Source organism: Boleophthalmus pectinirostris, unplaced genomic scaffold (genome assembly GCF_026225935.1).
Source record: "Boleophthalmus pectinirostris isolate CB_2022bp ecotype Guang Dong unplaced genomic scaffold, ASM2622593v1 HiC_scaffold_10, whole genome shotgun sequence".
Taxonomy (NCBI): Eukaryota; Metazoa; Chordata; class Actinopteri; order Gobiiformes; family Gobiidae; genus Boleophthalmus; species Boleophthalmus pectinirostris.
Window position 1 is genome coordinate 34,209,990 of NW_026570971.1, and position 22,534 is coordinate 34,232,523.

Genomic DNA, 22,534 nt, shown 5'->3' on the forward strand with positions numbered 1-22,534 from the left:
GCCAAAAGCAATTCTAAAGTATTTAAAAGTTAAAAGTTAGTCATTTCTGGGTCTATCACGCAGGTAAACTGGACTCAAATGCTACACAAGTACACAGGCAAACAAAGGCTTAGTTTAACAACTGAAAGTGTCCTATAACAGGGACTGTTTATGATGGCAGAGCAGACTGAAAATACAACAGAGGAATATATATCAAATGTGAACAAAAATATCTTCCATGACTGGGAAATACACTAGTAGAAAATAGACTGGGAATAAACTCAGGAACAGGGACAACAAACAGGAAAAATACAGAATTGCAGAAGTTACAAACCGAGATCAGATTCAAGGTTTTAAATATAGAGTTTTCAGATATGGAGCTTGATCACGTGGTGCTGCGTGGAGCGTCCCCCTCCCTCTGTCCCACGTGTCTCGGTCAAACCCACTGATTATCGGCTCATGTTTAGGGAAATCTCATTCTTGAGTCTTTACAGGTGAACAGGTGACAAAGCCTGAGTGAGCAGGAGGAGTATATGTGGACTATCCTGGACTGATGAGGGAATGAGACGCAGCTGTAGGAAAAAGAGGGAGGCAGCAAGAGGAGGACCGGAACAGACTGGGAAACGGAGCTGGACTGGGGAAAACGTGTAAACAAATGGCAGAACTGTGACCGGGTCTATCAACGTAAAATTAAAAAGTGAGTGAAAGATCAAACCCTCCTCTGTTAGAATATTTCAGCTGTAAATCCCTGTGAGCTGTTTTCTGCTGCATCTGAGGAGGACGCCAAGAGAATTGATTCTCTTTGGACCAAAATAAATGACAACACATGGAGGGACATGTGCGTATCGACATGTTTATCGAATCAAGAGACCAGTATTGAACCATTTGATATTATTTCAAATATTGTATTGTTGCATCCTTAGTTAATACGAACATTTTAAGAGCAAATGACGAGTCTGGCAGCAGCAGTTACAGAGAGAGGGGAGAGTTTTTCAATAGAAAGTCAACTGGAGCTAGGTTGATGGAGCTGGAAGTGTGTCCATGCTCACTTCCTCTTTGAAACGCGGCGGCTGACGGTTTAGATATGTCTGTTTATTTCAACAGTCTGTGATCTGACTTGAAGCTAGCTGCCCTTTTTTAAAATGTATTCAATATTTTACTAGGTAAGTCAGAACACTGGCCAAGAGGCAATATAAAACAAAAGCACAAACAGAAAACACTTACACATCAACTATAACATGAAACAGTGAAGAGAGATATAAGACAGTAAAACATTTACAGATTCAAGATATAAAAGTGTTTAAACATGTGCAATTATCCTGTCAAATACTCTGGATGGAGTTTTTAAAAGTCGACAGAGGTAAAAATGAACTAAGTTTTAAAGTGTGCTGAAGGTGGTTCCAATTACTGCGGCAGAAAACTGAAATCAGGAACGACCAAAAGCTGTGTGGGCTTTAGTAACGACCAGGGTCATGTAGGTCTGGAGCTGTGGATGTGCAGAAGTGAGCCGAGGTAGGACGGAGTTTTACCAATTAAACATTTATAAATGAACAGTAACCGGTGGGTTTGTGTGCGGGTGTGGAGAGAGGAACACTTCACCAGAGAGTAAAGTGCAGTGATGGTGGAGAATGGTAAACACCTGTGACAAAGCGGAGGCTGCAGGATAAATCACATGGAGCTTATGGAGCAGAGTTTTTGATGCAGATCTGTAAACTAAATCTCCATAGTCAATGATCGGGAGGACTGTCGTTATGACCAAGAGCTCTTTTGTGGGGCGTGTGAACAGTTTTGGGAAGGTTAATTTAAAATGTCTTCTCCTACAGATTACAAACCCCAAAATGTATGTTGTATCGCAATCCATTAAATTACTTTAGGTAATCTGAATACTTTGGATTACTTGATTTGCTGTAGAGAAGCAAAGACAAGGAAATCTTCACATAAGATGTTTTGTCTGCTAGAAGAAAATAAAAAGCCCAGACTTTACATAACCAAATAAAAAATATTATTGATAGAAGAGAAGACACGGTCCACGCAGCATGATATAGTCCTGTTAAATCCTGGTTTAGACCTGGTTTAGATCTGGTTTAGACCTGGTTTAGACCTGGTTTAGTGTCCAGCAATGAGTGGAATTACCACGGAAAAAATAAAAAATAAAAAGGGATATAGCCCAAAATGTGAAAACGGGAAAATACCACCATGTAATCCATTTATTTCAACCAAGTAACTGTAATCCAATGGCCACTCACTGAAACAGTAACTGTAACTGAATACAGTTACTCATAAATTGTACTCTGATTATGTAACTCCAGGACATGTAATCTGTTACTCCCCAACACTGCGTGTGAAACTGTTTTTATGTCGATATAAGAAACATTCTTAGTTTGGCTACAAAGCCGCACCACCCGCAGAACACACAAACACACACAGAGCAGACAGCGACCGCACAGAGAAACACACCCACAGACACACTCATCACTCCACACCGACGAGGAACAGAACGGAGGAACGGAGGAACGAACCGAAAAAGCGAGTGCAATGTGCCACTTCTAGACACAACTGAACAACTGAGTCACTGCGAACACACCGACAATCCGTTGGTCCCAGACACACCCTCCCTACACGCCACAACTGAACAAAGCCCAGAGTCACCGTGAACGAACAAACAAACAAAACACTCACCCATCACACTGTTGGGTTTCCTTTAAAGTCCGGTGTGGTTTATTTTTGAAAAAAGTTTGAAAATAGGAATTTGTACTCTGATTACATAACTCCAGTACATGTAATCTGTTCCTCCCCAACACTGCGTGTGAAACTGTTTTTATGTCAATATAAGAAACTTATTCTTAGTTTGGCTTTAGTGAGCAGCTTTAATGTGCCTTTCAAAATTAAATGAAGAATTAAGCCACACACCGAGGTACTTGTAATGATGGACAGTGCACAGAGCGAACAGAAAACACCCACAGTGAATGTCGTTGGTCTCACCTCTTGTATCTGTTGAGGATCCAGCAGAGCAGAGCGAGGATGTCCTTCACTTCTGTGGTCTGAGTCTCCAGTTTCTTCACGTGCTGTCCCAGTACTCTGTTATAACTCTGCACATATTCACCAAACACCTTAAAACTGCGCGGGTACGACCACCTCAGCTCCCTCCTCACGCCCTCCAAGTCTGTCACCACCGCTTTACCCAGGATCCCCAGGTGCACGGCCAGCCACGACTGGTTCTGCTCCCGGGTCTCCAGCTGGACCCGGTCCACTTTGGTCTGGACTCCATCTTGGATCGCGGATTTCCAGGAGTCCAGCCAGCTGCCGGAGAGTCCTCCTGGCTCTGACGCACGGCGCTGCTCCTCCTGAATGATCCGGGACACGAACTCGAGCAGCTTCTTATTTCTGTGTCAAGACAATCAATCAGACATTGAATCAAACTTTATTTACCCGAGGTGACCAAAGTGCTTCACATTCAAATCAACACAAAATAAAACACGCAAAACATCAAACAATGAACCAAATCACAAAGTGTCACTGCGTTACTGAGCGTCAAAAGCCTGTCTCGTTTGAACCTGGATTTAAACAGGACAAAATGGAGATGATTAGGTCAGTTTAAAGCTGCACTATGGAACTTCTAAAGTGGATGGTCCATTATTTGCTTGTCTCCATGGAGATTTTATTTCTTTTCATGGAATGTTTCACAATGTGACATTAAACTTATCTGTGTTGCATGTACAGTCGTCCCTCACTACAACACAGTTCACCTTTTGCAGCCTCGCTGTTTCGTGGATATTTTTAGTGCAGTTTTCCATGTTTGTTTTTTTTTTACTCCATATAAAGGGGCATTGTGTTGACTGTGGGACCAATGTCATCAGTCTCCCCCATGCAGTGTCTCCTGCACAGTACAGATGTGTTCAGCTTGACACATTTACATAAATGTTGGATCTGTATCAGTGCTGTATGTTTGTAAGTTTTCTCTCCGACAAAACCCACAATGTCAACGAAGTGTTCTGCACTGACAAAGACTCCTGCGGTCGCACCCGAAAGGCAGATGTAACCATCGAACAAAAAGTTGGACTTCTGGAGCCTCATTTATAAAAAACTGCATAAGAGTCGTCATAAGTTAGTGCGTACGCCTAGTAGCCACGAGAGGCAAACTCCATATTCACAAAACCCACCGCACGCACTAAACACGCAATCTTTGCTTTATAAATCCCACCTGCACTGAAAGTGACAACGACTCATCTCTTCATTTAATCATATTTCATAATATTTAGGCAGCACATCTTTGCAGTAAAGCCCATGTGTTTTCTAGCTGTTTCAAGAGTTTTACTGCTATATTTTTAAGTGTGTCTATGATGTGTGTGTGGACTGGCCCTGTATATATATGTATATACACATAGATACGTGCACACGCTGATCTGAAGGGTCACATTATGAGCACGTGCGAGATTCAGATGCCCTCCCATGGAGAGGGAAAGGAGCGAGAGAAGGACACGAGGATATGTGGTCACAGATGTTATTCTGCCAATTAAAGTCCACACAAAACATCCAAACTGCTCACCTGGGTGAGTGCACGGGGCTGGGTCAGGACGGGAGTAGCTCTCATTTGCCAGAAGTCCCCATTACACAAAAAGTAGGGAATATTTAAGGTTGGGGTCAGGTTCGAACAGTAGGCTTCGTGGCGTGCGCAGACTTGGGTCACTCGGCGCATAAAGACTAAAGTAAAAGTGTTAAAATTGCGTTCATTAAATCAAAAGCATGGCCACACTCATGCATAGGTTTCAAATGTATAATATTTTAGAATAAATGAGTGGATCAAAACAGCCCTTCTCTGTTTTGAAGGTCATTCTTTTATATAGGTGGATTTTCTGTTAAGTTCATGAACAAACACTTCCTCAAACTCTGTTCTGCTTCTGCTTTTCCTCACAAGTGTCGTTTTCCCCCGTGTCTCCAGACTTTGAGTAGAGCTTATAGGAGGACCCAAGATGGTGTAGAGTTAAGCAAAGCACCACACTTGAGACGAGTTTCACAAACACCGCAGTTGGCGTAGAGAGCACGAACACAAGGATCTGTGCATAAGCGAGATTTAGAAATGAGGCCCCAGGACACGCTGAGGGAGAGAGAAGTTACGCAGCTGCAGAGCATTAAGGAATAATGAATCTTCGGCTTGTTACATAAAGAAGGAAAATAACATAAGAACAACAGCAGCAGTAAGTTTTAAGAAGGATGCAAAAGGATTATGACTGTGTGAGAATAGTGTACAAAGTTGAAAAACATGAAGTGTTACTATGCAGGGTTGCTTCTCAATAGAGCTGACTAGTAACCAGTCTCCATTGTGATAACCAAGTTAGGTTTTAAACTTGATGCCCAAATCAATTCTGTGGTGACCAGCTTTTTTCAGTGAAGGTTGCTGGTCAAAGTGAAATCAATTTTATCTCATCACAACTTTGAAATTTGAGTCCATGTTTTTATTACGTCTCGTTTAAATGATTGTAACTCACTTTACACTGGACTCAGTTAAACCTCACTCTCCCACCTACAGCGAGTGCAGAACACAGACACTCGCCTTTAACTAGATCATGTAATGTGACCTCATACACACACTCCCGTCCTTCAGTCTCTTCACTGGCTCCTCGTGCACTTTGGCACTGGTTTAAAAATTCTTTGATTTGCTTTTAAATGCCATGGTCCCTCAGTCTGACCTGCTTGTACCTCACACCACCTCTTGTGTTCTCAGGTTCACAGATCAGGCTCTTCTTCATGTCCCAAATACCAGGAGAAAACATAAAGGAGATCGGGCATTTACAGCGGCTGCTCCAAGGCTGTAGTCAGACTGGTGCCACCTAGTGCCTCCGCTTCATTTCATTTCTCTCCAGCGATTAGGTCAGAAATCAGAATACACTAGATGGTTTGCAAAAAACCCTGCAGTGTGAGTTCAGGCACCAGCCAGTCAGCAAAGAGCCAGACATTCTGTGTTGGCAACAATTCCCGAGATCGAGGATTTAAAACCAGAACAAAGAGAATGTTTGTTGAATTGTATCAAGGGGAAAGACGTTATTGTTCTTCTTCCTACAGGATTTGGGAAAAGCTTAATATACCAGTTAGCCCCGTTTGTGGCGGATTACACACGTCCCGACCAAATAGAAGTGATGGGTTAAATAAAAAAGTACCCGCCTACCGTCAAGTGAATGAATCCTAGTGCTGTGAGGTCAGATGGTTTCCACCAAGTGAAACCGGCTGTGGAATCATCTCCCTCTGCACATCAGACTGACCCACTCACTGCCTGTTTTTAAGTCCCTCCTAAAAACTTTCTCTCCTTGGCTTTTAACTCAGTTTGAGGGTTGACTGGATTTGTATTATTATTATATTTCCCTGCATCTGTCACTGTATTTGTCATTGTTTGTTATGTGTTTGTGTGCAGCACTTTGGTTGACTGTGTTGTTTTTCATGTGCTCTAGAAATAAAGTTGAGTTGAGAGTTTATTTCCATACTGCAGAACATTCAAATAACATCCCCATGGAAACAGACTCTATCAGAAAAGTTACACAGTGATTTGAATATTTGACAGAAGAAGGCAGAACATTGATTTTCTCAACGTAAAGATACAGTGTGAAACAGAAAGTTAAAACCATACTACAGAACATTCTCCATGAAGGTTTTTATATTTGTATATATGTATATACTGTGGAAGATTCTAGCCAAAAGAACAACACGTCCATGGAAACCAGCAGGCCAAGTAAGAGTCGGGTTTGTGGAGATGCAAGCCTGCTCAGTAAGGATTTAGGTCAGTCAGTTTTTTGCTAAATATTATGAAAACCTTGATCACTTTTTTCTGCCTCGTCCACTTTCTCAAAATTAGGCTGACCAGAATTTCAAGATAAAAAACTGGGACATCCCTGTTTTTGTTTTTTTTGGTGGTTGATAATAATACATTTGTGAAACAAGTGCATAATGAAGGAAAATTATTCTGCAGAGACCATTCATGATGAACATGTGAGTCAGTATAATCACATTTTCTTTGTGTTTTGGTCATTTTTAAGCAGCTTTTCTGTATTTTACCAAAACACATGACCATTTCTGCCTCTTTACTGTTGGCAGGGATCAGATTGGTCAAAAATAGGGACACCAGGGACATTTCTCATATAAAACTGGGACAAATCAGTGGTTTTGTATAAATCTGTTGGGACAGGGGACACAGGGTTTAAAACGGGGATCCCATTCATGTCAAAGGTAAATTTGTGAAAAGTCTTGCAACATAAATGTGATATAAAGTTGGTTCATTTGTGTAAAATGTTCAGTGTTTCATGTGACCAACAAGTCACACTGCACTGATTCTGTGGAGGATTTAAAGCGGCTTTATCGTCTGGATTGAATTTCCTGTTAGGATCAGCCCCACACAAAATAATACAGCCTGAATAATGAAAACGTCCAGAATAAGGTAAAATAATAAAATGATGAAGCCCACAGAGTGATGTGAGTGTTGGTACCTGGCGGGCAGAGAGTTGGAGTCCCGTACGATGGTGCAGACTTTGGCTTTGAGCTCGGTGTACAGCAGGTTTAAGTCCTTCTCTTTTTTGGACAGATTCATGGAACCGTCAGCTCCACTCTGAGACGATTCAGTCTGAAACTCCAGACGCAGAGCCAGCAGGTTCATGTAGGCCTCCTCCAAAACCTCCTTCTCTATCAGCTTATTGATCTGCATCACTGAGAGAGACAAAACATTAAAAAACAAAAAGTGAGTTGTACATATTTTGACCAAATGAAAATGAAACAGAATGCATTGAAAATGTCATTTAACACTGGGGAAAAAGAGTGTTTATATTTCTACTCACTCCTTTTTGAACATGTAGATCATTTTTGTACATAAAAATTCTGAATCCTGATAACTGGTTGGTTTTCTTACGGTTTTTGTCTTGTCTTGATACTGTTTTAAGAATCTAAGAAAATAATGGCCATATCTAGTGATGGGCAAATGAGCTCTGGAGCTCGTCTCGTTCTTTCTGAAACAAACTGCTCTGAAGCTCTGCCTCGGAGTTCGTCTCGCAGCAGCCGCTCACGTCACCAAAGTGTGGAAGTGTCGCTCCCTCCCCCTTCTGCTTCACTCTGCGTGTCAATCACTTCAGTGTATCGAAGCGTTTCATTGGCTCAGCGAATGTTCCGCTCTGTGATTGGTTCAGAGTGCTTCAGAGTGTTCAGTGCACTTCTGTGGTTTGACGAGCGCTAAACTGCTACAGTATAAAAGATGCACCAATATTTCTTAAAAATGTTGGGTAGTGAGGAGTATTGTGTGACGTTAGTGGTGATTTTGGCGACTTTTGGCATTTGTTTTATTTTCAATGGCATCTACAAGTGGAAAAAAATCCATGGTTTGGGATCATTTTGATCTAATTCCACCTAACAAGGTAACACCTATTTTCTTATTTACAGCATGTTATTTATGTTACTCTTTACATATTATTTTAAATCATTAGTGGTGTTAGTGGTGGGGGCCAATGGTGCAAATTTGCAGCCTCACTTCTGTCAGTGTGTCCCAGGGCAGGGAGTGCGGCGTGAATGAACAAAGATCTGTAAAGTGCTGTGGGTTCATGAAAGGTGCTGTATAAACGCAATGATGAATTCACTTATAAATGAATAAACAACAACAATAAACATAATCCAGAATATCCAGCCTCTTAATATCTTCATCTGAGTCTCAGGTTGTGTGTGTGTGTGTGTGTGTGTTTTGAAGGTCGTGAAAAATAGATGAAGTTAAACCAGAGCTTTTCCTTCATTTTCTACATGAAACTATTCAGTGTTTGTGTTTGAAATGACTTTGTGTTGTGTGGGTGAGAACAAGATGATTATCTGCTGTTCAGAGACTTTACACTGTTGACAAAACACAAGCACACACAGAGACACAGACACAGAGACACAGACACAGAGACACAGACACAGACACAGACACACAGACACAGAGACACAGACACAGACACAGAGACACAGACACAGAGACACAGAGACACAGACACAGACACAGAGACACAGACACAGAGACACAGACACAGACACAGAGACACAGACACAGAGACACAGAGACACAGACACAGAGACACAGACACAGACACAGAGACACACAGACACAGAGACACAGACACAGAGACACAGACAGACACAGAGACACAGACACAGACACAGACACACAGACACAGACACAGAGACACAGACACAGAGACACAGACACAGACACACAGAGACACAGACACAGAGACACAGACACAGAGACACAGAGAGACAGAGACACAGACACAGAGACACAGACACAGAGACACAGACACAGAGACACAGAGACAGACACACAGAGACACAGAGACACAGAGACACAGAGACACAGACACAGAGACACAGACACAGACAGAGACACAGACACAGACACAGAGACACAGACACAGAGACACAGACACAGAGACAGACAGAGACAGGGACAGAGACAGAGCAGAGACAGGGAGAGGACAGGGACAGAGACAGAAGAGACAAAGACTGAGCCAGAGATAGAGACAAGGAAAGAGACAGAGACAGGGACAAACACAGAGACAAGGACAGAGACAGAAACAGGGAAAGGGATAGGGACAGGGACAGAGACAGGGACTTGTCTCACATGGCGTCATGCTACATTGAATTCTACAGTGAGCTGCTGAATCCCACTGGTGACTCTGAGACACGACCACCATGACTTTTTTTTTTTTTTTTTTTTAAATAAATGATAAAATGTTGTTTTCCCCCAAAGCGTGAAATATAAAATAAGTGATTTGGGGAGGCTTGTGGGCGGAGCCTCAGAATAAGAGTTTGAATAAGGCCTGGGAGAGATCGCTAGATTACTCAAACATGCATGGATGATGAAAGAAACAACTTGATAACAACTTTACAACTTTATAACATGATACAAAGGTTAAAAAAAATAAAATAAAGTTTAGTTTAAAGGCACACTGTGTAACTTTGGTAGAGTCCTTCACCAGCTTCTCTCCATGGAGATGTTGCCTGGAATGTTCCACAGTATGTCATTACATTTATTTATCTTTACCGAGACACCACGTGACTCCATGGAGCTAAGTTACATGTCAGATCTGAGGAGAGGCGAGCCCACTCACAGTAAGAAGTCGATGTAAACCCACATTATTGAGCAAATGCAGGGTTAAAGTTAAGTTTAATGCCACACTGGGACATTCCAGACAACACAGCAGCATCTCCATGGCGACACATTACACAGTGCATCTTTAAACAGAGTCATTACCTGACAGAGGCGTGTGGGGCAGCTCCGGTAGAGTGTACATCTCTTCCACCTCTTCGTTTTCTGGCTCTTCGTCTCCTCTCTCCTCCTCTTCGTCCACTCTGGCCTCCTCCTCCGTCTCCTCCTTCGTCTCCTCGTTCAGTGTCACATCCTTTCTCTCCTTCTTCGTCCCAAATAAACTCCGTCTGATCTGAGCTCCTCTCTGCAGCAGCGAGTTTGAGCCGACGTTCGGATCTGGGCAAAGAAATGAACAAAAAGAGTCTCAATTATTTTATTACGACTAAGAAACCTCCAGCGCTCCGGTAGTTGTTTTTGTTCCGCACAGGAATTTTCAAGCAGGAAGACGGAGGGTGTTTCCTAAGTGTTTGGATCCTTCCTTTAAACTCTGTGGTGTCACGTGACCACATTCACATGTGACGTGTTCAAATATGGATATTATAATAAAAACTGCTTTATTCTTTTGCAGATTATTTTACAACAAATTCCCTTTATAAGCACTAATTAAATCATCAAATAACTGTCATCTCATTAATAGTTTGGTTTGTCCTGTTTATGTCTGCGCCTGTGAAAGACGTGAATATTTACCTAATTATTCATTGTTTGATAATCTTTAATTTGTAGATATAATGTTCTGATAAAACTTAACTTGATTAACTTGATTCATTTACATAGTTTGGGGAATTGTTGATAAACTGTTGAACTATTATTCATATACTGATTATATGTTTGTAATTTTCGTTAGTTTCGTCGTTTTATATGATTTAAAATGTTGTTGCAGATACCAGCAGAAGAGGACAGGACATTAAAAGCTCCAAAGCTCCAAATACATTCCTGTGTCCTGAATTATTCTCTGACTGGAGTAGTGTTCATATGAAGTGTCCAGTAAACAATCTACAGTCCTACTAGAAATCTTCACTAACTATATTTAGGACTCCAGCCGTGAGGGGAGGAGGTTTTAGCGTCTTCTCTGTCCAAAAATATAAACAACAGTGTAGTGTAGATTGTGCAAAATTGTCATTTAAGAGCTCTTCAGTGTTAATCAGACTGGTGCCACCTAGTGTCCCCACTCAGTTTTCTCTCCAGTGACTAGGTCAGGAATCAAAATACACTAGATGTGTGAAGATTCCCTCAGTCGTCCAGGTAGAATCCATGAGGAGAAAATTCAGTTTGTCGACTTTGAACTGAAGAAGCAGCTTGGATGAGCTGCAAAACGTCTTCAACCAAACTAACTTTTGTCCAGTCGACAAACTGAATTTTCTCCTCATCAATACACTAGACTGTTCGGAAAAACCCCGGAAGTGCGAGTTCAGGCACCAGCCAATCAGAGAAGAGCCAGACATTCTGTGTTGTCAACGATTCCGGAGATCGAGGATTTAAAGCCGAACAAAGAGAATGTTTGGTGAATTTTATCAAGAGGAAAGACGTTATTGTCCTTCTTCCTACAGGATTTGGGAAAAGCTTCATATAAGATTCAAGATGAAATGTCGGTTCCTGGTCTCTGATTTTATAAATAAATTTCACCCAAAAAGTGCAACTTATATATGTTTTTTCCTATATTTATAATATTAGAGGTTTGGTCTTGAACAGTTTCATGGAGATGAAGATGTTAAAAATAGGAATAGTTTGTACATTTAAAGGAAGGAGGAGAAATGTAACTCTCCACTGAGTCCTGGAAACTGAGGAGGATTGAGAGTGTAGATCCAGCAGGACTCTCTCTCTCTACTCATTTTGTCAGTCTGTCTCCTCTTATTGTTTCTTTAATATGTTCAGTTACACAGTTACTTTGTCTTTTACAGCTGCTGTGGCTCTGTGGTTGTGGCTTGTAGCAGTAAGACACAGGGTCACAGGTTCTTACAGTCTGTTTGTGTTCAGTCTGTTTTTCACTTTGTGTTTTGTTCGGTCAGTGTAAAAACGACCACATGGGCGTTCGAGTCTGTACCACATAATTAGTGATGAATCCTGATATCAAAACTTTGACCTGATGTAGTGTCCATGAAAGAGTTTGCCCGTTATACGTGTTTACAATAGGTACAGTTACCACACCTGCAGCAAGAAGTGAATTTATTTTTGACATCAGCTTCAGGTGAAAAGACTTTAGACCAGAAGAATCTATGACAAGTTTCTGGAGCCAAATCCCAAACAAAAATGAGAAGTTTCAACATTTGTGGATCAAAAGTTTGGAGATTTCTTTCAAAAAGTGTGAACACAATTTCAAGATGCACTGTGTAACTTTTTGTTTAGGGTCCGTCACCTGCTTGTTTCTATGGAGATGTCATTGCTCTGTCTGGAATGTTCCACAGTGTGACATTAAACAGCTCTACTTTATATTTATTCAGTTACAGGTGGTTTTAAAGCTCAAAAACACCTAGAAAACCAGACCTTCCAGACAGACAATAACATCTCTGTGGAGAAAAGCATTTGACGGACACTCCACCAGAAAAGTTACACGGTGCAGCTTTAACAGAACGTAAGAGAACATGAGAGAAGGTTGGTGAGTGTGGGTCAGACCTGTGTTGGAGCGTGACAGCCCTTTGGTCTTTGGAGAAGCAGAGGCCACATCGTTTTTCTTCAGAGAAGAAACAACACTGGGACCTGACACAAACACACGAGAACATTAAAAACCACACTCAGAGCAGCTCTCACACATTTACATTTGAAGAAAAAATAAATAAATTACACTACTTTTTAGGTCAAGGGTCTACAAACTCTTTCCTGTGGTGAGTTACCTTTACAATATGAAAATGCCACAGAGTGACTAGTTTTCACAGTCACAAGAAATGGAGTTTATAAAAGAGGCACGGAGAGTTATGACGTACAGTCTGATGCCTCCAAAATATAAACCATAACCACTGTGTGAACAAAGTCACTACAGGTTATTACAAAGTTAGTATGTAATGGTAATAGTTTCAGATCACCTCAATTAGAACCTGCTTTAGGTTTAGTATCCAAAAGATGATTTAGGAAGAAATTTGGAAGAAAAGTGAGATGTTTTAGATCAGGAGAGTCAAACTCAAATTCACAGAGGCCAAAATTCAAAACTGGGACTAAGTTGTGGGCCAAACTATATATTTATGGAAAAATTTCAACAACATCTGCATGTTTTTTCTTCTTTCAAGGTATGTAATGTTAAACTTTTTCTTATTAAAATAAATGTTTAATAATAGTTTTGCTTAAACACTGAATCCAGAACAAGCAGAATATAAAAATAATAACAACATTTTAAATAAATAATGTCTCTATAGTCAATCTGTAGCCAGGGGGCCAAATCTAATACAGATTTGATATAAGCTCATGGGTCAAATATGATTAGATTGCGACAGACAGTTTAAGTTCCTGGTCACAGATTTCACTGCTGTTTACTCGTGGGTGTCAGGAAATAATCCTTAAACCTTCTTTTCACAATAAAAACATAAAAATGTGAAAACTCAGACAGAGAAAGAGTCAAATGTTTTGGGAGACTCACTGGGAGAAGACGGAGGACAGGTGGGGTCCCCGTTGACCTTTGACCCCTTCTGGAGCGGGGACAGGGGACTTTTGGCGGCGGCTTTTCTGATGCTCGTCCTCAAAGTCTTCACGATCCCCAGAGGAGTTTTCCCGTTACTGTGAACGGACACGCGGTCTTCCTCCACCGAATCCATGAACCCACACGACCGACCGACCGACGACGACGACGATGACAGCGACAGCGACAGCCCACTGAAACCTGACACACGAGAGAGAGGGAAGAGGAGAAGAAGAAGAGAGGAGGAGAGAGAGGGAGGGAGAGCGACGAGGAAGAGGAGGAGAAAACGATAAAGAGGGAGGGAGAGAGATAACAAAGAGATAGGGAGAGAGTGAAAGAGAGTGAGAGGAGGAGAGAGGACGGAGAGAGTTAGAAGAGGAGGAGAGTGTGTGTGTGAGAGAGAGAGGGGGGAGGAAGAAAGGGAATGAGAGAGAGTGCAATGAGGAAGAGGGAGGAGAGAGAGATAAAGAGAGAGGCAGAGAGAAAAGAAAGAGGAGGAGCGAGGAGGAAGAGGAGAGAGATAAAGAGGGAGGGAAAGGGAAAGAGAGAATGAGAAAGAAAGAGAGATAAAAAGAGATGGAAAGAGAGAGAGAAATAGGAGGAGGAGAGAGGGGAGAGTGCAAGAGAAAGGAGAGGTGGAGAAGGAAGAGAGAGAGAAGGAGAGACAGAGAGAGAGAGGAGAAGGAGAGAGAGAGTGGAAGAGAGAGAGAGGAGAAGGAGAGAGAGAGTGGAGAGAGAGATAGAGAGTGAGAAAGAGAGGGAGAGGAAGAGACAGAATAAGAGAGAGAGCAATGAGGAAGAGAGAGATAAAGAAGGAGGGAAGAGAGAGGAGAAAGAGTGGAAGAGAGTGAGGGAGTGGGGGAGAGAGAGAGAGAGCAAGAGAGAGGAGAGATAAAGAGGCAGGGAGAGTGAGCGAGAAAATGAGAAAGAGAGAGATGAAAAGAAAAGAGAGATAGAGAGGGGGAGAAGGAAGAGAGAGAGAGAGAGATAAAGAGGGAGGGAGAGAGAAAAAAGAGAGGGAAAGGAGGAGGAGAGGAGGAGATAAGGGACAGAGAGAGTGGGGGTGAGAGCGAGAGATAGAGAGAGAAGAAAAAGGGAGGAGGAGAGAGGGAGGAGGAGAGAAGTGGAGGACAGTGGTGTTTACAGTCAATAAAAGCTCCTGCGTGTTCAGCTTCACGTCAACAAACTGAAAATACTCGACTTTGGAAAAAGGTTTGACTCCCGCAGCGCGTCACAAGTATCGAAAAACACACACCAACCGATACCGAGACTGATATCGAAACTACACACACACCTGAGCAGGTATCCAACAAATACAAATGTCCCACCCCCCGTGTTTTATCCTGTTGTCACGGCAACAGTGAATGGACAAAGAAATGATAAAAGACGTAAACATCAGCTCTCACGGATGAATGCTGTTGTTGTGTCCTTGGGCAAGACACTTAACCCACCCTGCCCCTAGTGTCTGCATGCACTTGTGTATGAGTGTGTGTGGTTCCTTGTTGTAAAGTGTTTTGAGCCTTGAATGAGTTGTTCCGCAGTTGTAGGGAGTATTATCTGTTACATAAAGGTGAGTTGTTGTACAGTTGTAGGGAGTATTATCTGTTACATAAGGTTGTTACAGTTGTGAGTTTGTTGTTGTACAGTTGTAGGGAGTATTATCTGTTCCATAAGGGTGAATTGTTGTACAGTTGTAGGGAGTATTATCTGTTCCATAAGGGTGAATTGTTGTACAGTTGTAGGGAGTATTATCTGTTCCATAAGGATGAGTCAAAAATCTGATCATTGATACTGAAATTAGTACTGATACTAAAAAGTGGCATTCACAGAACAGAAATGAAGTTGAATCTGAACATCTTTCTCTTTCCTCGCTTCCTTCTCCTTCATTCCTCTCCTTGATTCTTCAGCTGTCAATCAAGTGTGTCATTTTAAAAGTCCCACAGAAAACCACAGAATGAAAGAGTGAACCTGACACCAGACTAAACAACCACATGTGAGAAGTGTCTCCTCTATACTCCTCTCTTCCACTATTCTATGTTCCTCTTCCTCTCTCCTCCACTCCTTTTTCCTCTCCTCTCTTCTCTCTCTCCTCTCTCTCTCTCCTCTCTCTCCTCTCCTCTCTCTCTTCTCTCCTATCTCCTCTCTTCTCTTCTCTCTCTCTCTCTCTCTCTCTCTCCTCTCTCTCCTCCTCTCTCTCTTTCTCTCTCTCTCCTCTCTCCTCTCTCCTCTTTCTCTCCTTCCTCTCTCTCCTCTCTCTCTCTCTCCTCTCTCTCTCTCTCTCTCTCTCTCTCTCTCCTCTCTCTCTCTCTCTCTCTCTCTCTCTCTCTCTCTCTCTCTCTCTCTCTCTCTCTCTCTCTCCTCTCTCCTCTCTCTCTCTCTCTCTCCTCTCTCTCTCTTCTCTCCTCTCTCTCTCTCTCTCTCTCTCCTCTCTTCTCTCTCTCTCTCTCTCTCTCCTCTCTTCTCTCCTCTCTCTCTCTCTCTCTCTCTCTCTCCTCTCTTCTCCTCTCTCCTCTCTCTCTCTCTCTCTCTTCTCTCTCCTCTCTCTCTCTCTCCTCTCTTCTCTCTCCTCTCCTCTCCTTCTCTTCTCTCTCTCTCTCTCTCTCTCTCCTCTCTCCTCTCTCCTCTCCTCTCTCCTCTCTCTCTCCCTCTCTCTCTCTCCTCTCTCTCTCTCTCTCTCTCTCTCTCTCTCTCTCTCCTCTCTCCTCTCTCCTCTCTTCTCTCTCTCTCTCTTCTCTCTCTCTCTCTCCTCTCTCTCTCTCTCTCTCTCTTCTCTCTCTCTCTCTCTCTCCTCTCTCTCTCTCTCCTCTCCTCTCCTCTCTCCTCTCTCCTCTGGCCCTCTCCTCTCGTCTCTCCTCTTCTCTCCTCTCCTCTCCTCCTCTTGCTCCTGTTTCCTCTCTCCTCCTTGTGTCTCCTCTGTGGGCGGGGCTTCCTCACTCATTTCCTTGTGTCTGCTCCAAACTGCACTCTCAACACTCCACCTGCAGGGGGAGCTCATGCAAAAAACACTGCAGAAAAAGCACCAGGAAACAATTTTATATAAATAAACACAGACTAAAGGTACACTATGAAACTTTTTGATTGAGGGTCTGTCACCTGCTTGTTTCTATGGAGATGTCATTGCTCTGCCTGGAATGTTCCACAGTGTGACATTAAACAGCTCTTACGACCACTGTAGGCTGATAGGCTTTCTATGGTTATTATTGATAATGATGATGGCAATAATAATAAAAATAATAAATTATATAAAAAAAATTATAACACTAATATAATAAAATACAATAAAAATATACAAATAATTTAAAACTATAAATAATAATAAATTATTGGTAATAATATAATGATAATGTGTTATGTTTTTGTTTATGTATTTATTTTCTTTATTATGTTAGTGTGCACATTTGTGTGTATTGTGTTTAATTTTTATTTATTTTTTTTGCCTGTGTCGTGTCCTGTGTTGATCTTGCACCTGTTTTGTCTGCCTCTAATCAACTCCAGTCTGTTATTGGTTGATGTGTTCTACTTGATGAAGACCATTAAGGTTGAAACATGTTGGCTTTGGCCATTCTAATAAAGGCCTTCTAACTATATTTTTCATCATGCGATTTTTAACTTTTTCTACTTGTTTGGAGTGCCTGGAATCCGTTGTGTTTTAGTTTTGATCCTTTTTTCCAAGAGCGCCCTCTACCTGCTCCTACTGATTGGAACACCTGCAGCAAACGGACACATACTTGTTCGTATTCAAACAGCTCTACTTTACATTTATTCAACTACAAGTAGTTTTAGAGCTCAGAAACACACAGATTATGGTGGCAAAGATTTTTTTTTTAAATAAAATTTAAAATCTCATTCAATTTGTGGAAAATAAATCATATATATATATATATATATATATATAATATATATATATATATATATATATATATATATATATATATATATATATATATATTATATATATATATATATATATTTTTTTTTTTTTTTTTTTACCAATGTAGTAAATGTATATATATGTACAGTAATAACAATGAGCAACACTCTCTCTTTGTTGTGCCAGTATACCAGTATAATCCAGGATGTGCAGAGAAATAGATGGAATAATAGTCGGTGCGTTCGCTGGATCATCACTGAACTCAAATAACAATCAAGTGTTTGGATCCAGACTGGGTAAATAAGTTAATGAATGAACATGTTTGGACTTGTGTTGGTATTAGAAGACACAGGCATTTGACAGTTGACACTGAATAAATAACATCCCAGCACATGAGAGCGCCTCAGGTCTCCTCTTTCATAGTCCAGGATGTTCTGGAGTTTTAGACTCTGAGGGCATCGTACTCTCCTCTGTGCAGGCTCCATTTCTGACTCAATTTCATATTTTCTTATTAAACTTAAAACTGCAGTGTGCAACTTTTCAAATGCCTTTCTCCATGGAGATGTTATTGCTTTGTCTGGAATGTTTCACAATATGGCATTAAATCTTTCTGTCTTTACAGAGACCAAACCAGAGCAAGTTACAGGTCAGATCTGTGGCCAGTGGTGATACTGGTTTGTCAAAGTCTGATCCTGTCACATCTCTGAAGCTCAGCAGAGTCTGGTCAGGACTTGGAGCGAGACACTGGGGAAATCAGGAGCCACAGGAGGCACCAGTCACAAAAACTGTCATTGTGTCCTTAGGCAAGACACTTCACCCACATTGCCTAGTATGAAAGTGGTGTGTGTGTGTGTGTGTGTGTGTGTGTGTGTGTGTGTGTGTGTGTGTGTGTGTGTGTGTGAGTGATGGTGGTCAGATTGGCAGCCTCACTTCTGTCAGTCTGCCCCAGGGCAGCTGTGTACAATAGGAGTTTACCATCACCGGGTCTGGAGTGACTGAATAATGATCTGTAAATGGTCTTTTTAACAAATGTCTGTGAAAAGTGTTATATATATAAAAAAAACGAAATAAAACTCTGTGGAGAGGCGACCCCGCTCAGTCACAATGTCTGTTTTTCTACGTACTTTTGAGCTCTAAAACCACCTGTGATTGAAAACATGTAAAGTAGAGCTGTTTAATGTCACACTGTGGAACATTTCAGACAGAGCAGTGACATCTCCATAGAAACAAACAGGTGACAGACCAACAACGGTAAAGTTACACAGTGCACCTTTAACTTTAACCTCCACTCCAAACCACAGTGTTTTCCCGACAGATGATTGGCTGTGGTCGTCTGTATAGGCGAGTTTCAGCTGATGTCATTGTTATTAAAAGCCCGTGTTGCATGCTGGGAAATATTTTGGTCGGAGGCAAGAAACACGGTAGCGTCAAACACAGTGTGTAACCTCGCGTATTTCTCCCTGATAATGGTAAATTCCTGCTGCATTATCGGATGCACAAATAGAAGCACAGAAGAAGGAAAATGTCTTTTTCGTATTCTGAGTGAAAAGAACCACTAACGGTGAATTAAACATCTTTCAAACATCCACAGAGCAAACGTAGAAGATCCTAACAAACCGTGGACTCCAACAAGTTCAACAACACATCGAGACTCTTGGAGGTTTTCATCTTTTCTGCTGTGAATGGCCCAGGAGTTTCCACCAAGTCATTGTGGATATCACCAAAGTGAATATTTGTCCAGGTAGTTGACGATTCAGACCAGAAATTTGGTTTGGTCCACCTTTTGTCGGGGTTGAAAAGGGAGATTTGACGTCTGTCGATGTTTATGACCAATTTCTGGTCAAATGGTCTTGGGTCCTCTGCCGTTAGAGTGGATAAATAACCAGGATCAATACCCTTTACGTGTTTTCTCGCTCCGTCCGTCATGTTGAATTAGTGTTTCTTGCCGCCGACCAAAATAATTCCCAGCATGCAACGCACGCTTTTGTCAACAATGAAACTCGCCTATTAAAAACACTCACACTGATCACTGAACATGAGAAAGTATTTGATTTTGATAAAAAAAAAAAAAAAAAAGAAGATAAAAATACACACCCCTAAAACGTGTAAATGTAATCTCATATTTGAGTAAAAGTGCAGTGGAACCAGCGCACGGTCTTATCTGTGTCTTATCGTCACGCAGTTTGAGAGCGAGGAATGTATTTTGAACGACCAAAACAAGTTGTGCTGTTTTTAGTTTCACATTTATTCAGTCTAAGTCTGAGTGCACTCAGATGAACCAGTTTATCTGTTTTAAATACGACTTTATTTGTGAGGAACTGGTTTTGGTTTCATTTTGTTCACAAACTGACCATTTGCATGAACAGGTGCAGCACTGGTCTTTATGTATACAAATACACATATTAAAGATGCACCATGGAACTTTTTCTGGTGGAGTCTGTCACGTTTATTTATTTACTTTTATTTTAATTGAATGTTCCACAGTGTGCCATTATATCTCTCTATTATAGTCATTTTTATGGCTCAAAAACACCTTAAAAACATTCAGTCTTTCTTACTGTGAGTGGGGTCGCATCTCCACAGATCTGACTCCTAACCTACAATATCTCCAAGGAGACAAGCAGTTGGCGGCTTTCCAACATAAAAGTGACAGCGTGCAGGAGTGTATAGGGCGCTGTACATGAGAGTACACCAGATATACAAAACAAATACAAAACAACTACTACTTAAATGTCAAACTGGAGCCATGATGAAAACAACCTGCACGACTGTCCTGTAGAGACCTGAACCAGGACTGAACCAGGACTAAACCAGGACTAAACCAGGACTGAACCAGGACTAAACCAGGACTGAACCAGGACTAAACCAGGACTTGAACCAGGACTAAACCAGGACTGAACAGGACTACTGAACCAGGACTGAACCAGGACTAACCAGGACTAACCAGGACTGAACCAGGACTAAACCAGGACTGAACCAGGACTGAACCAGGACTGAACCAGGACTAAACCAGGACTAAACCAGGACTGAACCAGGACTAAACCAGGACTGAACCAGGACTGAACCAGGACTGAACCAGGACTAAACCAGGACTGAACTAAACCAGGACTAAACCAGGACTAAACCAGGTCTAAACCAGGACTAACAGGTTAAACTAAACCAGACTAACCAGGAGGTCTCAGGTCTAAACCAGGACTAAACCAGACTGAACCAGAACTGAACAGGACTAGACCAAGCTCTCTCTCTCTCAAGTTCAAGATCAGTCCTGATTTAGTGCTGCTTACGACTTGGTCTAGTCCTGGTGTAGTCCTGGTTCAGTTCTGGTTCAGTTCTGGTTTAGTCCTGGTTTAGACCTGTTTTAGACCTGGTTTAGTCCTGGTTTAGTTCTAGTTTAGTTCTAGTTTAGTCCTGGTGTAGTCCTGGTTTAGTCCTGGTGTAGTCCTGGTTTAGTTTAGTCCTGGTGGTAGTCCTGGTTTAGTCCTGGTTTAGTCCTGGTTGTAGTCCTGGTTTAGTTCTAGTTTAGTTAGTCCTGGTGTAGTCCTGGTTTTGTTAGTCCTGTTTAGTGGTTTAGTAGTCCTGGTGTAGTCCTGGTTTAGTCCTAGTTTAGTAGTTTAGTCCTGTTTAGTTTAGTCCTGGTGTAGTCCTGGTTTAGTCCTGGTGTAGTCCTGGTTTAGTTCTAGTTTAGTCCTGGTGTAGTCCTGGTTTAGTCCTGGTGTAGTCCTGGTTTAGACCTGGTTTAGTCCTGGTTTAGTCCTGGTTCATGTGTTATAGTCTGTGGTTTATGTTCTCTTGGTGAATATAAATGGTGTTAATGTTAATAACATGATTCTGCATCATTTTGAGTTTAAAAAAAACAAAAACCTCTAATCTTCCACTTTAAAACTCTCCCTGACACTGACAGAGCCGCTTTATGGCCCAGTTGTTCCTGTGAGTTATTTTATATTGGGGTTATGACCTAGAGAAACAGAAAGTTAAACTCATACTTGGGAACAGTTTCCATGGAGACAGATACGTTTTTAAGTGTCAAATTACATCCAAAGGAACAACATAAACCAAGTAAGAGTCAGGTTTGTGGAGAGGCAAGACACATGTTTTTCAATACAATAATCACAAAAAAAACACGAAAAACGAGTCTATTTTTGTAAAAGGTTTCACACTGTGGCTTTAAACACTGCACGGATGCGTAAAAGTAGCTCCACAAGTGTTATTTTGGAAGGTCTCCTGTAAGGTCACTGACTGCATTTTGAGTGAAACCCAAGGCAAACCCGTTACACCCTGATGACTTTAGCAAACGCCTATATGTACCAACTCAACACTGAACTGAAATTAAAACAACAACACAGCAAATATTTGACTCGATTTCATCAACTCTGGCGATTTCTTTCTTTTTATTCACTCTAATTAAGATTCAAATAAACCCTGCTCCAAGATTTACAACGTGATTTTCTTTGCTCAAGGTGAAAAGACGTAAAAGTGCTTACCTGTTGTCCTTGCGTCAGGTGTGCTGTACCGTACGTCGCAGCTCACGTCTTCTCCGGGGTCACTTTCATTTTCTAGCGCTTTAAAACGTCCCTGGACAAACTAACCAAACTCGTTTTCAAGTTCGTTTCGGTTTTTACCTCGTGCGTAAAAAGCGCACGGCTCGGTCCTTTTTGTCAAACCAAAAACGAGCGACAACACAACGGATTAACCGACTTTGAGTTAATGATTATCGGAGCGTAAAGCGCGAGGGCGGACACGCGTTTCTTGGAGGACACGGTGCGTCTCTGAAACGGCCGGTTGCATAAAGAGAAGCTCGGATTTCATGTTTTTTTCCGTTGTTTTCCTGCTGAAGCTGAAGGAATGCGCTGTTAGAGGAGACAAGCTGTGCACACGTGTGCGGGGGAAACGTTTTCTTCAAGGTTGAGGGAAAGTGAAAAGTCCTGGTCACGCT

The 22,534-nt window shown here is 41.7% G+C and overlaps 1 protein-coding gene across 1 annotated transcript in view; it reads right to left on the reverse strand.

Annotated features, from left to right (window-relative positions):
• exoc3l4 (exocyst complex component 3-like 4) overlaps nucleotides 1–22,534 on the reverse strand; it is a 67,978-nt gene extending 45,444 nt beyond the window's left edge. The window contains exons 1-6 of the mRNA XM_020917301.2: nucleotides 22,083–22,534; nucleotides 13,692–13,931; nucleotides 12,737–12,820; nucleotides 10,232–10,462; nucleotides 7,452–7,668; nucleotides 2,962–3,363 (exon numbers count right to left, since the gene is read on the reverse strand). Coding sequence (XP_020772960.2) covers nucleotides 2,962–3,363; nucleotides 7,452–7,668; nucleotides 10,232–10,462; nucleotides 12,737–12,820; nucleotides 13,692–13,866 — 1,109 coding nt within the window. The 5' untranslated portion in view covers nucleotides 13,867–13,931; nucleotides 22,083–22,534. The remainder of the gene's footprint in view (nucleotides 1–2,961; nucleotides 3,364–7,451; nucleotides 7,669–10,231; nucleotides 10,463–12,736; nucleotides 12,821–13,691; nucleotides 13,932–22,082) is intronic.